Genomic DNA, 23,367 nt, shown 5'->3' on the forward strand with positions numbered 1-23,367 from the left:
ATGTGGGTATATTTCCATGTTCAGCAACCTTAGAACTCAGCCAAAAGCCAAATTTTACCACTGAATGGTGTCTGAGGTTCTTACTGATATAGATAGGCGCTAAGCATACATATCCAAGCAAAGACATTGCTGGCCTCAGCCATGGGACTTACACCAAGGAAAATCTGTCCTTAATTTATCCCATCGTGCCTAGGTTTGGCAGGGGTTTCCGAACATCATTTACATACCATATGCCCCAAATTACCTAGGCACAATGGAGGTAGATGAATATGGTATTCTGGCCCAACCATTTCCTTGCCTTTGTAGGTTAAGTTTTTAAATTTTATTTTTACATTGCTATATGATTTAGTGCAATATGACACACTGCAGAAGGGTGTGTTAAAACTGTCAATAAACAATTTGTTCTCTTTTTCTATGATTAGAAAATCATTTCATGAGATGAGGCCAGTTGTAATGTTATGTGTTACTTTTATTATGTAGGTTCAAATTAAGTAAAATTAGATTGTGCTTTTGGTTCATTTTAACATTTGTTTATTAAATATATTTATATTTAATAAATCATCATAATAAATAATCACAAAAAAGCAAAACCTAAATATGACTTTAGTAGACATTTCCAAATTTGGGAGCAAAATCTACTGGTAAAATACAGGTAAAAGCAATTCAAGACAACATATAGTTTCCTCCTAATGTTAAAAGCAGGCATAACCTATCTGTGCCTCAGTTTCCCTCTTAACTGAGGTTTCTATTAAATATTTATTAACAGGAATATACTGGGTACCAGTCAGCATAAATAAAATAAATGAACAAGAATTTATAGTGAAATTAAAAAGACCAATATCCTGTGCCTGGCTTGGATCAGAACTGTGGTATATGTATTTTTTTGGTTGTGTACTATAAATCTGACTGCATAAACTTCCAATTAAAAATGACATTCACACCATCATTTTTGATAGAACTTTGCACAGTAGGAATGCTCATTAATGCAGGGTAATACAGTATGCTAAGAAGCTTAGACACAAAAATAGTAATATATATACACATATTTATGTGTATACATACATATATGTATATATGTGTATGTATGTGTGTGTGTGTACACACACACACACACACACACACAAAACTAAAATGCCAGTTGGACACAAGGGGGGCATGGTCTAGGTCTAGTCTTTGGATAAGTAAAAGTAAACTTATGGAACTTAAGAAATAGCAACAAAAAAAGAACACACTATCTTAAAGGCATAAGTTCTACTTAACCCTATCAAATCAGGAATTTTCAATCTCTAGTTTTTTATGTTAAATGTATCAAAATCATAATCTACTGAATTAAGGTACTGTTGCCTCTCTGTCCAGTAGAAAATCTCATGTGCTTCCCACAAGAGAATATGTTTTAACTGTACCATGTAAGCACAATGGGATGAATTAAGAGCAGAATATTATCAAGATCTGTTTGTAAGTCCTCTGTCCTATACTACTTCTCCCTTTAGCTCTGAATATTCCTATTTTCATGAAATTTTAAAAAGACTTATATTAGTAGGCATCCTTTTTATTTGGCCCTTTATAAGGCATTTGAAATCTCATTGATTTTTTTCATCAGTAGTCAATAAAGAGAGTGATATTAGCTATGAAGTACATTCACTTGGACTACTTCTTTGGTTACAAGATACAAAGCAGAAGTACAACTTTAAAAGTTACACCAAAATAAAAAAAAGATGCGAGGACAAAGGTGTAGTTAATGGAAAATGAAGGATGAAGCAAGCAGAAGTAATATAATTCAAAATTCCAGAATTTTGCCATATAATTTGTTTTCTTAAAAAAAACAACAACAACCTGCCACTGGAAGAACTGCAATGAAAGGGTTAACAGACATATGCTGTATAATTAGGAGATGCATTAATGATTATGAATAGTAAATGATTTGGTGCAAAAAAAAATTCAGTCAAAGGGACATGCACCTATCTTACATGTTTATTAGTAACTGTATATAACTAGAGAATTCTGCTATTAAGAATCCTGCATTATTGGTGTAAATACTTCCAAGGGTACATCAAATTGTAATCTTTCATACGACATCCATCAAACCAGGCTGGAGATTTTGACAAACATTAAACACAGTAAGGAGGCAATTATGTATGCATGATTTAATCTGCAACTAATTAATATGCAAATTTATTCATATGTTAGTTACTAAATTAAAAATGCAAAGAAGCCCTTATGGTGATTCTCGAAATTTTGCACAAACAGAACATTTAAAATGTAAGAAAAATGAAGTTTTTTGGAAACCTACAGCATACTTTTAGTGTTTTCAAAACCTGTTGCACTAAGAAGGTTCAAAAATATTTGTTTAAATGCTAAACAATGATTTAAAAGGTGTGCTAATTTCATGTGAGAATGTGGGAACAGAAAGGTTAATCAGAATTCTCTCGAACTCTTAAGAGATGCACCCTAATTACCAAACAAATGGTATTCTATCCCTCATTCTCCTAGCCTATTTTTTGGATTGTCGGAAGTTGGTCATCTTACTAAGGTCTTTAACCAACTGCTATGGCTTTATGTGAAATAACAGCTAGTCCAAAGCAACCGGAATCTCTTGAAAATTCTAGTCAGAACTTTTAGAGCATTTGGTGTTCACTAAACATATCATCTACTCCTCAAGATGGTAGCACACTCATTTTTGCCTTTGGGAACTGCTCTCTGCAAATATAGAAACAGGAGGAAAATCTTAAGGGAAGACAGAAACTATCTTGTATTTTCTTCTAAATGACTCTTCAAAGAAAATTATGAATAGAAACAAATAGGAACAACAAAAAATACAGAATCAGTCAGTCAACTGACATTTATAATTTCTTCTGAAATGAAGCTGGCTCTTTCAGCACTGTACCAATGCTCTTATCATGGCCAGAAATTATTCTGATTTGTTCTGGAAAGAATCAAATCAGTGTCGATTAAAAATATATGCTGGTGTCTTTTAAGACTATCATTGAGGACAACTGTCAGCATTGCTACCTTTTTGAATTGTATAAAGGCATTTTGGTTTTTGTTTCTTTTTTTAAAAAAATTCCAATTTGATTACCTTTTTTTTTAAATGAGAAGTACAAATGTTTTGTATACAGCTTTGGAAGCCACTACATAGAACAGCTGCAGTGACTTCAAAAAATGAAGCATAAGTCAACTGTATGAGAAAGTACAATAATAGAGGGAGTCTAGGGCTACTTCCCAGTTCATTGAACTCTCACCCCGTATTAAAAAAAAGTCATCAGTTCCAATAAAGCCAAGCATCACACAAAGAGGAAGTTAACCATGGGCTGTGACTACACACGCAGTCTGACTCTGTTCCCCCAGCTTCCCTTAACCCATTTTGATGCCAAGCAGGGTACAGCGTGCCCATTTCTCTTTGTGCCTGTCAGCCAAAAAAAGCCCTGCCCTACGGTGCAACGATGAGCAGTCTGTTTTGATATTAGTACCTCAGTATGTAATATAAGAGAGTCAGATGTCCCCAGACTATATATTCTCCTAAGAGATTCCTGTTCAACCTCTTTAGCCAGGAATATGATGAGTGTTCCATAAAGCCTTAGATTTAAAGAACAAGGGAAAAAAGAATATCATTAGAGTTCAAGCAGAGATGGAGATGATCCCTTTCTTCTTTCAAGGAGAATGAATGTTCAAACACAATATTTTCTAACCAGAAAGACCCATTCATATTGGAGCTAATTCATAGACTATGCAAGGCACACGGTAAACTTCGCTTTATACAAGCTAATAAGGGACAATGAGGTAACAAAATTACTTTCTAATTCAGCACTATCAAAACACATCATTTTCCTTTAAATATAACTAAGAACAATCCCTTAAAAATGACAATTTCAGAGTCAGAGGAATGAATTTTTTCAACCTGAGACTCAAAGAAGAAAAAAAAATATGGCCATGGAAATCCCAAAATGCATCTGGATTTCTTTGTTAAACACACACAAGATGATTCTAACCTGATGTAGCCTCTAGATGTGTCTTGCTAGGGATCTAGGCATCCTTAACTTTAACAGGTGACTCAATTTTTGTTTTGACCAGAACTGAACATAAAGCTTTTAAAAGCTTAAATGTACACATTTATGCATTCATTACACAGTGTTAAATCTAATTTGTTCTTTTTACTGTCACAGGAAGCACATGTTTAAAGCAATCTGTTTCCTCATATGAATGCTTTCCTGTCTGTTTAAAAAAAATTGCGACACACTTTACCCTGAGTAACCAAGAGGTGATCATAAATATCCCTAAATAGCATTAAACAGATATGAAAGACATTAACACTTTCAGAATGCCAAAGTAGTATTAAAAAAAATTCTAACAGATGCTCCTAGGTCAAAAAGTGAAATGTGTGTTTCCTGAAAAAACACTCTCATCAGAATCATAAATGAACTGTGAGTGGAGAAATGAGGTGTTGCTGAACAAACTAGAGGATCCTTTTGGTGAAGAACACTAACAATCCACTGCCAGAGTGTACTTGCAATAAAAAGAGCCAAAATTAAATGGAAGTTTATGAAAACCAATATCCTTTGTAATCCACAAGGTGGCAATGACTACAAATGAGGGCTGGCTAAGTCTAACCTAACTTAGGACTGTTCACTTTCCCTAAGAAAGGTTCTCTCATTGCAAAATGACCAAAGAGGGGGTACTTCAAAGGAGAAGGGATGGTGGAGAATATATTGGCCAAAATGGAACCACACCAAACAATTTTAATTTTATGTCCTGTCACTCCATGACTTACACTTGGCAAGAAAAAGATTTCCTCATAAGGAAATATAGTGAAATAATATGGCTATATGCAAATCTGTTTCGAAATGCAAGACTTAAAAAGCCTGTGCTTGCAAAAACAAAATAATTTTAAAAGTACAAAAATTTTCCAGAGCCAACTGATGAAAATATGCTTTTCCTTGTGAGAATTTAGCTGTACCATTAAGAGAAGACTCTGGGGCAAAAGCTAGAACCAAGCTATTCTCCAAATTTACCTAAAATATCAGTATAAACATCACTGTCCTGTATTAGGAATCCATAGAACATGGTGCTGAAAATCTTTAAGTTTGTTCTTGTTTTATGACTGAAACAAACTGCTGCACCGATACACATACGTATGCCTTGCAAAATGAAGTGTAATTTTCCATTCACAATCTATCATTGCTTGAACTAGCAGAGCCAAATCGTAAGAGGAAACTTTTACAATTACTCAGTAGCACCCACTTCTGAATAACTGCAGAATAACATCAATGTAATTTTAAAAGAGAAAAAAAAACCTCAAGAACTAATGATAACAGCTTTGTGTAATAAATACTCACAAAGTACTTTTCTCAAAATCTAGCATCTCCATTTTCCAGATGACGAAACTGAGGCTTAGAGAGATTTAGTGACCTACACTGAGAAACATAACTATTAACTGACCCCAAATCCAGTATTCTTTATATAATATCATGTCTAGTAAACAAATTATTCACTAAAGGCACTGTATGACAACAGACCCTCCACCTTGGACTGATTTCCACTTTCACGATAGGAAAGATGTACATAAATTAAAATAAGCAAAAGGTCTGATTACCTGGTTCTTGTTAGCACTGATGCTTTAGGAAAGGGGAATAGAAAGTTCACTCACAGAAAAACGCAATCTCACTTATGGGGTGTCCAGACTACAGAAAACTACTTCCCAAGTAAATGCCTACTTGTGACAATCAGGCTCTGCCATGCTGTAAGCCTTTATGTTAGATTTCTCTAATCTGTTTTTTTTTTAAAAGACAACCCTAAGTACGTCATTAGGCAACAGAAAAGAATGGTATCCTGAGATATCCAAGACACAGGTAAGAAGTTACGGCAAAAAACTGCTGTAGTCATGGAGTCAGAGGACCTAGGCTGACCTTTGACCTAGGGAAAAATCATTTACTCTTACTGAGCCTTAATTTCCTCATTTGTAAAATTGGTATAATCATATTTTCGCTACCTAACTCACAGGGTTGTTGTTGGGGAAAGGGGGTCGTAAACCCACTGTGTTGTTGTTGTTTAGTCGCTGTATCCAACTCTTCATGATATCATTTGGGTGTTCTTGTCAAAGAAGTGGAGTGGTTTGCCATTTCCTTCCCTGGATCATTTTATAGATGAGGAACTGAGACAAAGAGGGTTAAGTGATTCACCTAGGGTCACAGAGTTAGTAAGTGTCTGAGGCCTCACTTGAATTCAGGTCTTCCTGACTCCAGGCCCGACACTCCATCCACTGTGCCACCTACTAGCCCCTAAAGCACTATAGAAATTTGAATTATTGTTATCATTTACAAAATTATCTCCTTTGGATAAAGGAGGAAGAAGAGACAAACTATGACAATGCATAATTTTAAAAGTGAGACTGAATTATATTCAGTTTCTTCTGGCATTTCAGGTAATATAATCAGTCAGATTACAGTGAAGTTCCTGTTTATTCAATTTGTATGCACCTATATATCTTTGTTAAAGAAATAATTTGTTATTAGAGCTATTATAATAGCTCATAGTTACAGGTTTGTAAAGTGTTTTAAATATTTATTTCATTTTATCCTCAGAATGACTGCATTAAGTAGGTGCTATTATTTTACAGATGAGGAAACTGAGACACAATTACATGAAATTCTTTTTCTAGATTTACACAGATGTGAACTCAGCTTTTACTTACTCAAAGTCAGCTCTCCATCCACTAGAGCATTAATTCAACAAATGCCTACTAAAAGTTCAAGGAGCTACGCCAGGTGCTCCCGGGCAGGAAATGTACAAATATCCATAATACGCAGCTGCTAGCCTTCTAGAGCTGCTGGACCTGGAGTCAGGCAACACTTCTCTTGAATCCTGCCTCTGTCCCAAATTGTGCAATCCAAGGCAGTGCCACTAAAGTCTCTGAGCCCAGGTTTCTTCATCTGTAAAATGGATGTAACCACAGCACCTTCCTCACAGCATTGTTGTAAGGATTAAACGAGTTACTTTATGTCACATACTCTGCACATCTTAAAGTGCTATATAAATAACAGTTATTATCACCATTATTATGAACCATAGCAATTTGTCAAATGATGAAAGGTCCACAAAACACGAAGTTCTTTAAAGGCTGGATTAAACATTACTATAAAGCCTATCTACTTGCGACATCTTGTTTTCAGTGACACAATACTGAGATTTCAAATAGGATAAATTAATGGCATGTGCTTCAGGATTTATATGAGTACCTTCAAGAGAAAGAGATGCTGAAGGCAATATATTTCTGTCCTTAGTTACTAAAAGTAGAACTAAAAGTAGAAACTGATACCTGGAGAACTTAGGGTTAGGGTTAGGGCATTTGCTAAATGAGTCAATAAATAAATGAATAAATGCATGAAACTGCCAATATTACTTACTCTTCCATCTTGGTTTCTCCCAGTTTATTATTAAAGCTACAAAAACAAACTCAACATTTGTTTTGTTAAACAAAAAAAGAACATTGGTGGGGGTGATGTGGAGGGACTTATATGCTTGGGAATTTTACCTACTCTTGTCCCCAAGAAATATTCTTAGTTTTTTGGGTTTTTTTGGTGGAATGCAGAGTGGAGTGAGGGCACAGACTCAATTTTCAATTAATGGCATTATTCTCAAGTCCTAGACATTAAGTGTGTTTCTAAAAATAAAAACAAAAAGACAGAAAACACATATAAAGTCTCAATATATAAAGCTAACATTTTTTTCCTTAAAGAAAATTTTAGTAATGAAGGGCTGAAATATTCGTACCTTCACAAAAAGCAATGGAACTTGTGTTTTTTTAAGCAAAAACAATTTTTAAATGATATAAGGGTCAACAATTGAAAGGTGTTTTTATCTTACATTTACTCTGCAGCATAAATAATTCGATGTGTTCAATGAATCAAAACTACCCTGTCAAAATTATTCTAGTAGTTTTCTGTAGTAAAATAAATTTAAGATTTTTTTCTACATTCATTAAACAACTCTATTTTTATTTCTCCCTTTAATTGTGTATTCTCTTGTAATAATGCTCCCAAAATTTGTAGTGCTGAATTCTAAATGTTTATATTCTGCATCTAAGTTACAACGTAGGTTAGGCAATTCCTGCAAATATTAGTGCAGTCTTTGCTAAAACACTTTGGTACCACTAAAACCATCAAATTTAATACCACTAAAATCACCAAACGGGATGACTTGGAGATATTGCCACTAAGAATCAACCACCAGGGGCAGCTAGGTGGCGCAGCGAATAGAGCACTGGCCCTGGAGTCAGGAGGACCTGAGTTCAAATTTGGCCTCAAACACTTGACACATGTACTAGCTGTGTGACCTTGGGCAAGTCATTTAACCCCAATTGCCCTGCCAAAACAAAATAAAAAAAAAAACAAGAATCAACCACCCACTCTACACTGCTTCTTCAGAGCAACTAATGATATAATGATATGGTATGCCAATAGGAAAAATGAAGGTTGTTATGCTATCATAACAAATATAAGGCAGAAAGCACATTCAGAAAGAATTTAAGAAAAAGGAGTTGTTCAAGACAAGGACTTTTCTGATGTTATTAAAGTAGTTCTATCGTAGCACTTTGTAAAATTCAATAAATAGCAAGAGATAAGTCAGTGACATATTTTGATTTTATGTGTTGCAGCACTTAGTTTTATTATTTGAGTACTCCAAGAAGAAATGTAAGGGAATGTTTTAAGGTGAGTGGGAAAGAACTAGTTTTTTTTCCTCATATCCAAGTCATGTTACCAAAAAGGAAATGTCCCCTCAAATGCTGAAACTGGAAATATAACTGGCATACAACAAAACACACAGCAAAGAGATTTTGCTCACTATACGATGGGGACTTGCACTATGTTTGACTATTCTATACTTAGCCTTTGTAGAATAGTGAACAATTAAATGAAACATGAGAGAGAGAGAGAGAGAGAGAGAGAGAGAGAGAGAGAGAGAGAGAGAGAGAGAATGTTAGTTTAATTCCTCAAAGAATTAAAAAGTTTCTTATATTAGCAAGAAGTGTAGATATGACTAAAGTATTTGGATATAATTATACTTGTGATCTTCAAGATATGTTTAGTCCATATTTTAATATTCAAGTATTATACACTCCTGTACACTTATTAGTTATACATATTTTCTAGCCAAAACCTTAAAAAGATATGTATTATCTACTGCACTACCATAATATCTCTGAAGAGGGAGTATATGCACCAGCAAAACACAGCTACTCAATAAGTACACACCTACGTTATCAGCTGTAGAAACACACATTCAGGCACACATACGAAACATACACATGCACATGTACACACATACACACCCAAAATCATGCTCAAACTAGTTTTGTGTTCAAATCATCATGTATTTAGAACTGTGTCAAGTTTGCATTACCTTTTTTCAAAGCTTCAAATAAATCCAACCCTATAACAGTCAAGATGGAGGCTGTACACCTCCTGCTATTTCTTACAAGTGTAACTTTGTACTCTGTTTAAGTGTTCAGTGCAATTTATTTAAAACAAGTGTCTGTCAACAGCCCAACTGCATTTTAATCTTCCTTAAAAACACACTAGTACTTTGATGTCACTGAAGACATTCCTTACTGCTTTCTGCATCAGTTCTACAATTTTAAGAGAATCTCATTCACCCAGCCCACTAGTTTACAATCAACTCTGATTTACTAACTTTAAAAAATTTGTTTGGAAACTTAACTAAGAAATCTTGGAACTGCAGAAATCTGTCAATGATTGGCAATTAGTGGGGGAAAGAGTGCTGGAAATTCAAATTTATGTTTCTATTCAAAAGACTTTAATGTTTTTTAAAGTATTTAACAACAAAAAGTTAAAAGAATATAACACTCTCTTAAATGGTACTCTTTGAAATCCCCACAGTAGTGAAACTTGGTCAATTTTTTCTTACTTTTGAAAAAAAACAGTAAACACTAATGTAATAATCTTCCAACTCTACCCTCTGCCTCTATTAATTTCTTGTCCCATAATTTTTGTGTAAGTCACATGGACTTATACACTGCAAAACTAGTAATATAATTGCAAACATACTAGAGTATGAGGACCCTTTTATAATGTCTCCAAAAATTCATGGATTCTATACAATAGTTTCTGATGAACAAAAACCTACTACAGTTTAAATACTGTTTTAAAAGAATCTATATTTTATTAATAGCTTCCACATACATTTTTGAAAGTTAAACATACATATCTATGTTCATACATACATGTATATAACTTTACATATATGCACATATATGCATTTTTATGGAGGCATATTCGGGTTTTATTTTTCTTTCCTCAGTCCTTCCTCCATCTGTCCCATCCCCCTTTCTTTATACGTGAAGGCAACTTTAATCCATTGCTAACTACCACAACTGTAAAGTTCTAATAAGGTACCTAATGTTTTCCTTCTCAACTTTTATTTTTTTTCTTCTAGCTAACAATATACCCACCAAAAATGAAATGATTGAACCAATTACACATGCATACATATGCACATGGAAATATGGCAGAGTAGATAGAAGCCACTTTAACCTCTCAAGAGCTCCAGGTAGGTCTCTAAAATTGTTATCTGAGTTACCAAGTGCATTGTTACCAAAGAATGTGTAGTTCCAATCTAAAACTAAAAGTATGTATATGTATATAACATTTATTCATCCTTTAGAAGAATGTTTATTAATACAAATAAGCAATTCTTGCTGCATATGTATAAAACAAATACTTTTAACATCCTGTATTTTTAAAATTAATATCCAAATGATGCCTTTTGATATACACAACCTCTCATTTTTCTAAGGCCCATAGGTTGGAAATCAGTACACTCAAACATTTTTCTGCTGCTGCTTCTGGGTTCATGAGAGAAGGAAGGGAAAGGCGGAATCAACTTAGAGATGTAAATTTCTTATAATAAGCTTCTTTAGTAATTTGGTTAACTTAGTCATTCTGATAAGGTTCAAGAACATGACAAATTCCACTCTTTAGTGAAGAGTAACTTCAATGAAATATGATATACCAAGTATAGTTTCTCAGGACTAGTTTTACTATTAATATGGGTATTTTGCAGAATTTTATTAACAGTTCTTAGCAAATGTATTACACATATATACACACACACTACAACACTCCCCCACATGTGCATATGTTTTTGTGGTATGTACATGTAGACTATACAATAAAATACTGTAAAATAGTCATCCCAAAGTAACTTGGAATAGACCACACACTTCAGGAAATCATCTGGGAAGGACTTCATGCCACAATTATCAAGAGGATACTGGCTAAGGGGCTGGGTTTTTTTTTGGGGGGGGTGGAATTCCATTTCTATAAAAACAAGAAGATATTCTGGTTATTTTTTCACAGTTTTTTTACACATTTTCCATTAAAAAAAACTACCCCACGGCATAAATGAAACTCTGGTCCAATTGCAATGATTACAGTGTTAAGTTCCCAGCAAGGAACCTACTACTTTTTCCTTCTTCACATTTATTCTCTGTTCTAGGTAACAGTACACTAACAAGAAATAGGATGATGGATTGAATAAAATGCCAGGATACCTTATTTCAGTGTGCAAAACAATAGAGAAGAGATGTATCATCATTATGAAACTCCAAAAAGAAGTATAGAAATCTAAAACCTAACTTTTGCAACATGATTAAAGGATAGGCTACACTGTCATGTATTTATATGTATTCTTTTTGCCTTTTACATCACTTTCAGATCACAGGATAGCAATCCTCAAGAAGACTTAGGCTTGACTGTATGGATTCTCCAATTTAAATTTCATAAACACTAGAGCAGAGACTCATAATCCACATTAGCTACAATGATGCAGTATAATGGACAACCTTGAAAGTAATTTCCTTAGCATTTGAAGTCAAAACGGTGATTAGACATTTATGTTCAAGTTTTAACATAGTGCCTGGCACGTTGTAGGTGCTTAATAAATGTTTACTGACTGATTTATTTGCCTTAACATTGAAGAAATGTTAGCATTTCATATATTAATAACATTTATAATATTTTCAAAGAAGAATAAGGAAAATATAATTCAGAATGAGTTGCACTGCACATAGGCAAAACCGAATGTGAAAGCATTTTTTCTTTTCTGATATAAAATTTATTCTTGTTACCCTTAACTCCATCCTAAACTTCATAATAAATGATATTCTTATATAAGAAAAAAAACTTCTCATCTTTCTATATTAGGAACAGAAAATGGGCATGGCATATTTAAAGGTGAATAAAATCTGCTAACCTAATATTAGTAGTTTGTTATAAAAAGTCACACTTTTCTGTAGTGTGTATATATGATTTCACTTTTTGCTCACTTTTTACTTCACAAATGGCTACTTTCCTACTTCACTACACAACACAGACCTGATATACTCTCTTCACTATTTAGTGATACTGCATGTTTTGCTTTAAAGATGTGTGTGTGTGTGTATCACTCATCAAGTTAATATCCTAAAGACTTGAAAAAGCCTATTATATGATAAATATTCTCTTCTCATCAGTTTCAACCACAGCTAGTGAAGTTGGAAATTGTATAATCATTCTGAAGTTCTTAGAGATGAGAAAAGATTTTTTCTAACATCTACTTGGCTTTAATTGATCACATCTACTGTAGGATTTTATTTTTACAGAGGTCTTTTAATACTTTCCAACACTGCTGATCTTGCCCTAAAGCCTTAGCCTATTTTTTTTAAAAAATAATTCAGACTTTAGAATTTTTTTAAAGAATGTTTTACTTACAACGAATGAAGAATTTGAAATCTTATACAAAGTAGATTTTTAACCCTTCAAATTCAGAGGCTTAAAATTAGCTAGTTTATAGTGGTCAAGTGAAGTTTTGGCATCTTCACTGTAGAACAGATTTTTAGCTAGATTTTATGTGAGCAAGTATATCCCAGACCATTTGATAGGTGATTTGTCAAACTGAATGTTAAAAGTATTTTAAAAAACCACCGGCAAAAAAAATCTCGCAATATAAAATTACCCTTAAAAATATAGATGATGATGATTTTTTCTAAGTTTGTAGAGAAAAGGGATAGTGACACATATTTCCTCAACTTTTGTTTCTATGAAGAAGGATTTATATTCCATGAGGCCATTTTCTTTCTTTTGGCAGCAGATTGACATTAATAGTGAAAAAAGTAATTAAAAACTTGATTAACTATTAATATTACTTTTTACTATTGCACTGAACACCTGAAAGTAGCATAGTTGAAGCTGAAGTTTAGACCTGTGCAATACACTTATTTTAAGTTTTAAGCTAACGTGAGGAGACAGATTACTAAATGTTCGTTTTTAAGTAGAGGCTATAAAATTTTTAAAAACACCTATGTTGGACCTTTTTATGTTGCTAAATGGATCATTTTTCAAGTAGCATGAAAGTATTTTAAGTGGAAAAGATGTGGTAGTATCTTGCTATTTTTTGAAGGGTAATACAATCCCATTAATTTTCTCTAGTAGTCAATGACGATGCAATGATTTTAATCAAGACAGCATTTTTTTCTTAAAAAAGGTAAGATTTAGTTTAATGATAGACATTTCCTTCTAAACTCTAGTTTTTACTTGAATGGATGCAATTTGTTAAAAAAATTCATTTAGTGACACAAAGATAAATAAATGAGTGGAAAGAGCAGCAAGTTCACCAAGTTTCTGGTTCAAGATGAAGGATGTGTGAAAACTCTAAGTGTGGACGTGCTTGATGAAAATTACAACACTGTCATGTGCTGGGATTTGACTCAGAAAATAAACCTGTGCTTAAAAACCAAAAATAATACATCCAACGAATTAGGTAAGTATTTTTTTTTGAAAATGTTGATAAATTAAGCAGCTCTTTAAAAGAAAGTTCACAAAGACTGAAATGAGTAACTTGAAAAATGTACTGAAATACTGAACAAGGACCTCCTGGGAAAATCAGGTGGTATTTCCCACAGACTTTGCTTCTGAGCAACCTTCCATTAATCTTAACTGCAGGATTCTATACTATGGATGTCAATATCCCTCTCTCTCCTTCCTACCTGTAGGAGTGGAGACTACAAGATGGGTGCTAAGCAATCATCTAAATGAACCATGTTAAGAAAGTGCTTTGAGATCTCAGATTGAAATGTAAAATAAAAGATATTCATTTATCTTACCAGACCCACAGTATATTGTGGAAGTAGGGCTATATTTTCTTTCTCTTACAGATACTGCAATATTTTCAAATAAGAATCGCAGAATAGAGTTTTGTAAAACATAGATGAATTTCAACCTTAACTCTAAACTTCCTGATTTTGTATCTAAAACTTATAATGAATAATAATCTGATAATGAAATTTTACAGTTTAATTTTTTAAAGAAAAAAAGTGGACTGTTTTACCAAAAAAAAAAAAAAAACCAGGTGAGATAACACAATAGACTGTGACAAATTTATTACTATTTACCATTATAAATATATTCTTAAGAGAAATTGTAAATGTTTTTTATCTGGCTACAATCACTCCAGAAGAAACCTTTCATTGTCCCCAACCTTTCATTATCTACTATACAAATACTGGTTCATGTTATCAGATAAATATCGATCGTTTTCTTTGAGTTGAAATAGAACTTATTTGTCTAATGTATAAATAGAGGCTTACTGGGCCTAATGCATCAGACATTTTCTAATGTAATCTATCATCAGGTGAATTAGTACATTTTGTTAAGTATTTAAGGTATGTAGTTCTTGTGAAAGAGCTCTGAGTTATAAGTGATATTCTGTCTATAATAAAGTCAATGTAAATGAATAAAACTACATTTATTTCAATTGTTATTAAAACTGCATTTCCCTCAACCACTTTCAAGTACTAATAACTTAAAAGTTTAAATTCTAAAATAACCAGAACACGCCTATTCCACCAAAAGCAAAATTATCCTACCCATTCACATAAAAATTGTATTTACTTAAAAGTAGAGTCCTTCAGACATACAGCTGCTGAACGTTCCAAGAAGAGCATCTCCTGAACATGCTACCACAGAAGAGGGATAGAACAATCCAAGCTGAACATTCCATGACTGAGTTCTAATTACTAGGCAATATTGGTTTAGAACAGGGTGGTATTCAGATTTTCAGAACATATCACAACACTTCAACAACACTACAATAACTCACTGTAGAGCAAGGGTAAAATAGTACCAGTATAATTGTCCTAAAATGGTCAGCTGTCTACAGGGAAATATTTTTAATTCATGACAAATTATGGAAAATTGTTGTCTGACAATGATTAAGCAAGTAGAAAACAGACTTAATACCACACAAATGCACTACTTATGTAGTGGAAAGAAATTTGCATAATTTTGAACACAAGAAAAAATTTAACAGTTAATTTTTAATATATGACAGAAAATTAGGCACAGCATCTTTAAGCACTTGTGCCTTGCAGCAGTACTGGAGAATTTACAGCAAAAAAAAAAAAAAAAAACCAAAAAACAACTTGATTATTTCAGATCATTCAAAGATAAAATTTTTATATTTAAAAATATTCACATTATATAGAACTGTATCATTTGAAAGTGTTATGAAAACAACTAAAAGCTAAGAACTCATCCAAATTAAATCTACTTCTAACTTTAAGTTTTAAAAGTATTCATAAAAACCTTGGGGTTTAGGGAGCTGACCATTTAAAAAACAAGTTCATTTAAGATAAAAATTCATTATGTTGACATTTTCTGGTGGGAGGGAGGGATATAACTTTGGCTGCCCAAAATGACTTCGAAGAATGATAGCATTTTATTTGGACAGTGTGTATAGGTCCATATATCTAAATTTCCCATAATGCTCTTCCAATATTATCAAATTATGTAACTTATAAAATATACTCTTACACATTTCAATTTAATGCATTTATGGATTTACTGCTGAAGCCAAGTGAAATGCACAGGTATTTGGGTTTATCTGATCTCAATAAATATACAAAATCCATTACTCTTCTGATTTATTAAAAATAAAATAAAACTAATTTCTATAAAAATTGCTAATATATTTTGAAACACTTTAATTTACCTTAGAAATATAACTAGTCATGAGTATGCTTCTATTAATGTGATATTTTTGAGAGGCTGCCAGTACCTTAAAGAACGTTAAATTTTTAAAAATGCTAAAAATGTCTCAGAATAATTTCTTTTTGTGCCAGACTAGGTCTTTAAGAAAAAAAAGAAAAAAAATCACCATATATTTCTGCCCAGAAGAATATCACTAGAAATACTCTTCCTAAACAAAAGGCTAAACAAAATATGTAGATAAGTTAACTGAAAATCAATAAAATCAGAGATTTCAACATAAGAACCATCTAATTTATTTAGTTAAAATAGCCTCCAGTTTTCTGCCTGGGGAAAACAATTTAGGTTGTGCTTTACTATCATATCTTTGGGACTGGGAATCCAGGAAAACTCTCAGTAACTACTGCACATAGCTCCATCTATTAAAATAACCCAGAATGCTTTTGGTTACAGCTGGATTCTTCTAGTTGTCACCTGGTATCACATATCCAGAGAGGTACTGATGCAGTACCTTTACAGACTTCATTCAACAGCCTCAGTAGAAAATAGAGATGTTTTCTCTGCACTATGGGCTGAAAACCATGTAAATTTCTCCTAAATCCTCTCCACAAATCTCCTTTAGCATGCAAATCCATAAATCATCATAATACTGACAAAGCATTTAACCAATACATGAAACTAATGCTCATTCCCTCCAAAGACACTAACAGGTAAAACTCTTCAAACTTTAGGCATCTTTTCAAAAGCTCTCTTCAGAGCTTACTCTGCTGAAAATCCACAGAGCCACCCCTTCTTCCACAGTGGCAATTAATCACTTTACCGTTTGGTAAAATGGCAGCATTTTCAGGTTATTCTTACTTCATCTACATTCTCTATGAACAAATGTTGCTCTGAGATCATACAATATAATTCTCTTGTATCTCCTTCTGATAAAATATAAAACATAAAGAAAACAATAGCCATTTGAGAAACAGACAGTACTTACTGAAGATGGCAAACCCGGAGGAACTTTTCGAACTTTCTTTGTTTGTACTTCTGCAAGAAGATGAATGACTTTGTGAGCCACAAAAGCTTTTCCTATATGAAATATGCTATACCATGAAGAACCTAGTTGCTGCTGTTAGCATTTTAGCTTGGATTTTTAAAAAAAGTATTTTGGTAAAATGCCACAGACACCATTAACTCCTATCCTGTTGGGGAACTAAAAACAAAACAAAATAACAACAAAAACCCCAAACCCTGCTATTTTGATAGAATAATGAATTCAAATTATTAATAGTTTGATTTAGAAGGTTGTTTTCTCTAAGCATTTAAAAAAAACTGGCCTTGTTTGTTCAGCAAAAAAAAAAAAAAAAAACGAACCAAACCACGGAATAAGCTAATACAGGAGAATAAAGCTCCTGACATTTCAGCCTAGTATGCAGAAGTAATCTATATACTAATTCATTTTGGGGAGGAAGTCACTATCTTACCATTTCAACAAATATTACAGCTTTTTTTTCCTTTTTTTAAATGTTCCTAAAAACCCATCAGCCCAAATCATGAATTCAAATATATGAAGAACTCACCCATGGCACTACTATGAAGAGGCCTCCTCCGGGGGTTATTGCTAGAATACTGATAGTACTGGGAACCAGGTTTGGATGGTGAGAGAGCTCCTGGATTGCCCATATCCATGTCACTTCCAAGGAGACTTTGCTAAAAGGGATAAAAAGAAAGAAAGAATATATATGGTTAAGTTTTTCTTTTCTTTCTTTATTCTCTCTTCCCTCCCCCCCCAACTCCCCCCACCCCCCCGGAACTGATTGTTAGCACTTAAACCCATGGAATAAAGAAAACAGCATCTGCTAAACTGAAGCATTAAAAAAAAATCTGTCTAAAGCAGCCATCACAAAGGACTTTAGGTTCCTTACATTAGAAAGTAAGGTAGAAGGCAATTCCTTTTAAAATCTTAAAAAACAAAATCACGATGACTTTAGTATTCTTCATTATTACTACAATAAAATGTCATTTACATAAGATCAATTTTCATTTAACCAGATTTAGGAGTTTTATCTTTGAATTGTTCAAGTCTTTTGTAGAAGCCAAAAATAAATCTGAATTTTTCAGACACAGGAAAACTTTATCATGTAGTTTATGTATCAATGTGTATTTAAAAGTAGCTCTATTGTATTTAGAAGTTTATCTACATATGACAAAGGTTTTTCGATGAATAAATTTTAAGAAACATGGCACAAAATGCAAATTATACATAAAATTAAATTGTTTTTATAAATATCTGAATTTACAAAAATTTTAGACAATTTTGCCTAAATAGAAACAAAATGGAATACCCTCCTGAGGATTCTTGTCAACTGAAGAGATAAATACCCACAGAAACAAAATTTACCTGGACACTAAGAAACTTTCATAGATCACTTTAACTAATCACAATGTAACAGACTATGAAACCTTATGATACTATGACATGAGAAATACTATATAATATTAAATGTTCTATAAACTACATTGAAACTTACCCATAATACATAAATCCCCTGATTATACTCTGCATTGAACACATTGTTCTTTTAATTATTCTGATATGCAATAAAACAGGTGTAGATACTACCATTTATATTAAGAACAAATTTACTATTTAATAAAGAAATTTTAAAATTAAGTACCAAAAATCTAACTTTATCGTTACTTGTAATCAACTTTTACTGACTGAACTAATTACTGTACTTGATAAAGTACAGAATGTGTTTTCCCTAATCTAAATTCTAATCACCATGTCACTCACAACAGACTTAGTAATGCTTCACTAACACACTATTCACATGCAAAATACTCTAAATAGGCCAATTATGACTCTGCCCCTGTTCCCTGGTTAACCCGCTGAGAACTGAAAAATTTCACAAGGCAGTCACCAACTAAAACAAAGGGTCCTTGTTTTAAATTAAGACAGTCTTTTTGATTCCTAAATAGCTCAACAAAGTGGCATGTCTTCTAGTGAAAGCAGTTGGTCAAATATGACCCATAAGCTGGAAAATCAGAAATTAAAACATACCTTTTCCATGACCATATAGTTAAATATCATAAAGACAATTTTTCAATTCAAGTTTTTTGTGTGTATGAGAAATACCTAAAAAAACTAATCAATATTGACATTCTTTACTGATTCTATTTTTACTCTTTCATAGAACATCTAATAAAACATTTTAATAAAATCCCATGCATGGAATGCTAGTTCAAAATTGATTTTTTGAGTCACAAACTCATTGTAGTAAAGTATTTTAATTATTTACTGCATAGCTAACACACACCTGGCATCTGCATACTTTCCTTCCTCACACAGTTTTTTCACTTCTTTCCTTTCTCACAGAAAAGCAAAATGTTGCACAATGACAAACCCAAATATGGATTGTACCATAAATCAGAAACTAGCCTCATGAAATCAAGGAAGCTTCTCTAGAATTTCTGGAAGAAGAAAATTTCTTACTCTAAGAGGTAAGAAATATGACTAAAATGAGTTTGATTATTAGTTCAGTCTTGGAGTTAGTTATAAATGTTTTCCACTAGTACGAATACAGCTCTCTTTACATACAGACAAATGCTATACTTTGGAAGCATACCCAACAGAGTTGTGCATACATGTGTGGAAAGATTAAAGTGAAGAGGTATTTTGATCACTGTACTTGTTCAAAATTCTTGCTACTTTAAGTGAGAGTCATTACCAGTCTTGTATTCCATGTCCTATTTATTGTTATATAGGTAGAAGAACAGAATTCACTTTAAAAAGTATTGATGGCCCTTGTTTAGTGGCCCTAAACTTCACCATCCTTGTCACAGCAACCTCCAGTTTCTTCCTTTTTAAAGTCTTTGTTTTTCTTTAAAACAAGTCATTTTTCTAAGCAACATATATAAGTATTTTCATACACTTAAGGGGTCCACTCTCACGATTACACTATGGAAAATGAGGAATCACTCTCATAATATAGACATACCTACATAAATATCAATGTGCATATATATACATATGAATACACACATATAAACACATATATATATATTCATTGTGAAATATGTTTAAATATAACAATGGGTAGTTACTATTGTTCTACATACAAGTTTTCTAAATGTCTGCCACTAAGGAAAATATTTTTTAAAAACGTAACTAAAGTATTAGTGTACTTCAGAAAGAAACTGATACCTAAAATATAATTTTTATATTGAAAATAATAAAGTTTTAAATTTTGAGTAAAATTTCTGATTGTCTCGATTCTGAAGATCACATTTACTTTTGATAAACATGTCTGAAAGTTAGGTTCATATGTGCCAATTCTACTTTTTTGAAGTAACATTCTAATCCTTGCCTTAAACAGGATTAGGATGGTTCTAGCTTTTCACATAGTGCAAGCTCATGTTCTGTGGTTATGTTGGGTCCCTCCAGTAAGCTGCCAGATTCTGCCAGGAAATACTGGAAACAAGATGTTGCATCTCTCAGAGCTAACCTGTAAATCTTAAAGTCATAGTGTTGCATTCTGCTAAATAGTCTTTAAAATGAAAAAGCAGATCCCCCAAATGGGGCCCCCATTTTCCTTCATTGCAAAACAGTTTCATTTTTGTTCAAAATCTTCAAAACCAAGAATGGAATGAACTGAATTTATCAGTCAGGTTTTCATGCTTTTCATTTAACAGCAAAGAGCCAATCTTAGCATAGCAACCCATGTGCCAGATTCAGGCATCCTGCAGGGCTCTTTGTCAGTATGAATTTTTGTTTGTTTGTTTGCTACACAGGATCTGGTTCTGACTGTGCTTCTAACCTGCTCCCAACCTTGCCCCCTTTTTATTTTAGCCCCACCCACAAAGCTTTTGTCAAATCTCAGATCAACCACTGAACTCTGTCAATGCAACCCAGGAAACAAAATCATGAATTAAACCTGAGTTAACAGAAAAGGAGAATATACCTCAAATGAGATTAATACCTGCATGATAATCAAAAATAGAACAAACTGCTTCAAGGTTGAACTATCAACGTTTAAATCATCTTGCACTTAACTATTATTTCATTTCAACTGATGCTTTAAATATATTGAGTGGGTGGCAGAGTTCTCTAAAACTATTATTTTATCCTTAATTATAAATATGAGAGAGAAGAGTAAAAATAAGTACTGATTTTTTTGGTTTATAATTAATTTTTGGTTTATAATCTAAGAGGTAAATGACCTTGAATTTCAAGATTGAAAACTGCAGGCTGAGAATAAATCCTTCAGAGAAGAGAAACTTCTTTAAGGTTTCTTAGGGTTTTCTCTAATTTTACGTCATTCCCATTACGTTGTGATCAGATATCAGACACAACATCATGGGGGGATGTTGTAGAACAGATAAAAGCAGTCTCAGATGAAACCAGATTAAGCTCCTTTTCTGAACTATTGCCAAATGCTTGTGAGTTTAATTCATGTTTGGGTATTCTAGTACTCACACAGCTGCAATTCCATTCTTTCATCACAGACCTAAGTGATGTATGGTGGCTTTGTATGGTGAACTGACTTTAAAAAGCTAGGCATTTTGGAAGGCTTTATGTTAACATGGAAATAAAATTCTTAACTGCTATAAAACATATGAATGCTGAATATATGTATGTGTACATAAGTCTTTACTTGTGTTAACTATAAAATAAGTAGTGTTGAAATTTACAATTCGGATTTGTTTAAAATACTTTTAAACACAACTATGGTCATTTTTATACAGTCACTTCTACATAGAAGTAGATTTTCAGAAACACTGCTGAATAAGTTTCTTGACAGCTATGGTAAAGATGCTGCAAATCCCTATCGAAAAGCTCCTGCTGAATTTGCCATTTTAACCAAAGAACACCCATTGCTGACTTCTATAGTATCAGGAGGGGGTTAGAATTTTGCTGCTGTTGGCACTTAGTCTGCAGCCTGTAAGCATCTCAGGCCAAAGGACAATCAAGAACAGAATATTTTCACCTGTCCATTTCTGATTCAGATGATTCAAAAGTGAAGGTCAGTGTTTAGAGGCAGGGGTGGGGAACCTGCAGCCTCGAGGCCACATGTGGCCCTGTAGGTCCTCAAGTGCAGCCCTTTGACAGAGTCCAAACTTCACAGAACAAATCCCCTTAACAATAGGATTTGTTCTGCAAAACTTGGACTCAGTCAAAAGGCCTCTCCAGAGGACCTAGCAGGCCTTGAGGCTGCAGGTTCCCCATCCCTGGTTTAGACCAATCTTGTTTTCTGTAATGGAGAGTACAGGAATCCATCATCATTTTTGTTTCTTCTCATTCCTAAACTAACCCTGAAAGATTGGGGCCTACTAAATAGAAGCTGAGCTACTTGGGAACTTCGATAACTGGAAGCGCCTCTAAGAGGAAAGCAATTATAGCTTTTAACTGTCAATGCTTTCTAGGATACCATGCCACAGAATCCCATATCATCTGTTTTAATTCAAAGGAACAGATAGCCAATGTATTTGAATTTTTAACAAAAATTTATATTTAAATGTGAACAATATACTCAAAAAACTGCTTCTGAAACAGAAATCTATTTTTATGATATAGTCTCTCTTCATGAACTTATATTCAGTTCACTGATTTCTAGTTAAAAGGTTATTAATGAGTATCTACTAAGGTGGATCTCAGACTGCATTTTTAATCAGAAAAATAAGCACCCAAGTGTTCACTTTAAAAGGCAAAAAAAAAGAGAAAAAAATAAAACAAGTTAAATCTGAGTCCTACCTAAATACAGGTGAGTAACCTAGTCTGTGAAGGCCAAAACAAGTAAATGTGTCTGCCCTTTATTCAGTGAAATCAGTAGGAAATGATCTGAATAATCCACTATTTCTTAAAAAGGCATTCAAAAAAACTTTCAGGAATTCTTCAATATTCTATTTCACAGTGCCTCTTCAGACACAGTCAAAATGGGACTGTGAATTCAACTCCAAATATCATCAAAAAGACTGATTCACAAGAAATCTCTACAGCTAAACAGATTTATAGAGATTGGGAAATGATTTATGACATATATAATACATATATATATATGTCAGATTCTACAAAAACTGTATTTGATGTGAAATTTTTAATTGCTATTTAAATAATTTTAATAAGGAAAGTCATTAGCAACTTGAAATATGACAAACTAGAAGGCAAGGATCCTATATGTTCTGAGTAGTGTCTGGTATATTAAGAATCCTTAGTAAATAGTAATGACTTGTGATAAAGAATAAATAAGGCATAACAAATGAATGAATGAATGACGAATAAATAAATGAAGCAAGAAACAAAATGCCAGGATGTCAGAACACAAACTTGATACACATATAGTAA

The 23,367-nt window shown here is 33.1% G+C and overlaps 1 protein-coding gene across 4 annotated transcripts in view; it reads right to left on the minus strand.

The window, feature by feature from the left end:
* The window catches only part of TCF4 (transcription factor 4), a 435,705-nt gene that overhangs the window by 137,621 nt on the left and 274,717 nt on the right, over positions 1-23,367 (minus strand). For all 4 annotated transcript variants that reach the window (XM_036757133.1, XM_036757108.1, XM_036757126.1 and 1 more), the window contains 2 exons: positions 17,603-17,732; positions 17,020-17,069 (listed from right to left, as the gene is read on the minus strand). In XM_036757133.1, coding sequence (XP_036613028.1) covers positions 17,020-17,069; positions 17,603-17,732 — 180 coding nt within the window. The remainder of the gene's footprint in view (positions 1-17,019; positions 17,070-17,602; positions 17,733-23,367) is intronic.

The sequence above is a fragment of the Trichosurus vulpecula genome, chromosome 1 (assembly GCF_011100635.1).
Source record: "Trichosurus vulpecula isolate mTriVul1 chromosome 1, mTriVul1.pri, whole genome shotgun sequence".
In the NCBI taxonomy this organism is placed as follows: domain Eukaryota; kingdom Metazoa; phylum Chordata; class Mammalia; order Diprotodontia; family Phalangeridae; genus Trichosurus; species Trichosurus vulpecula.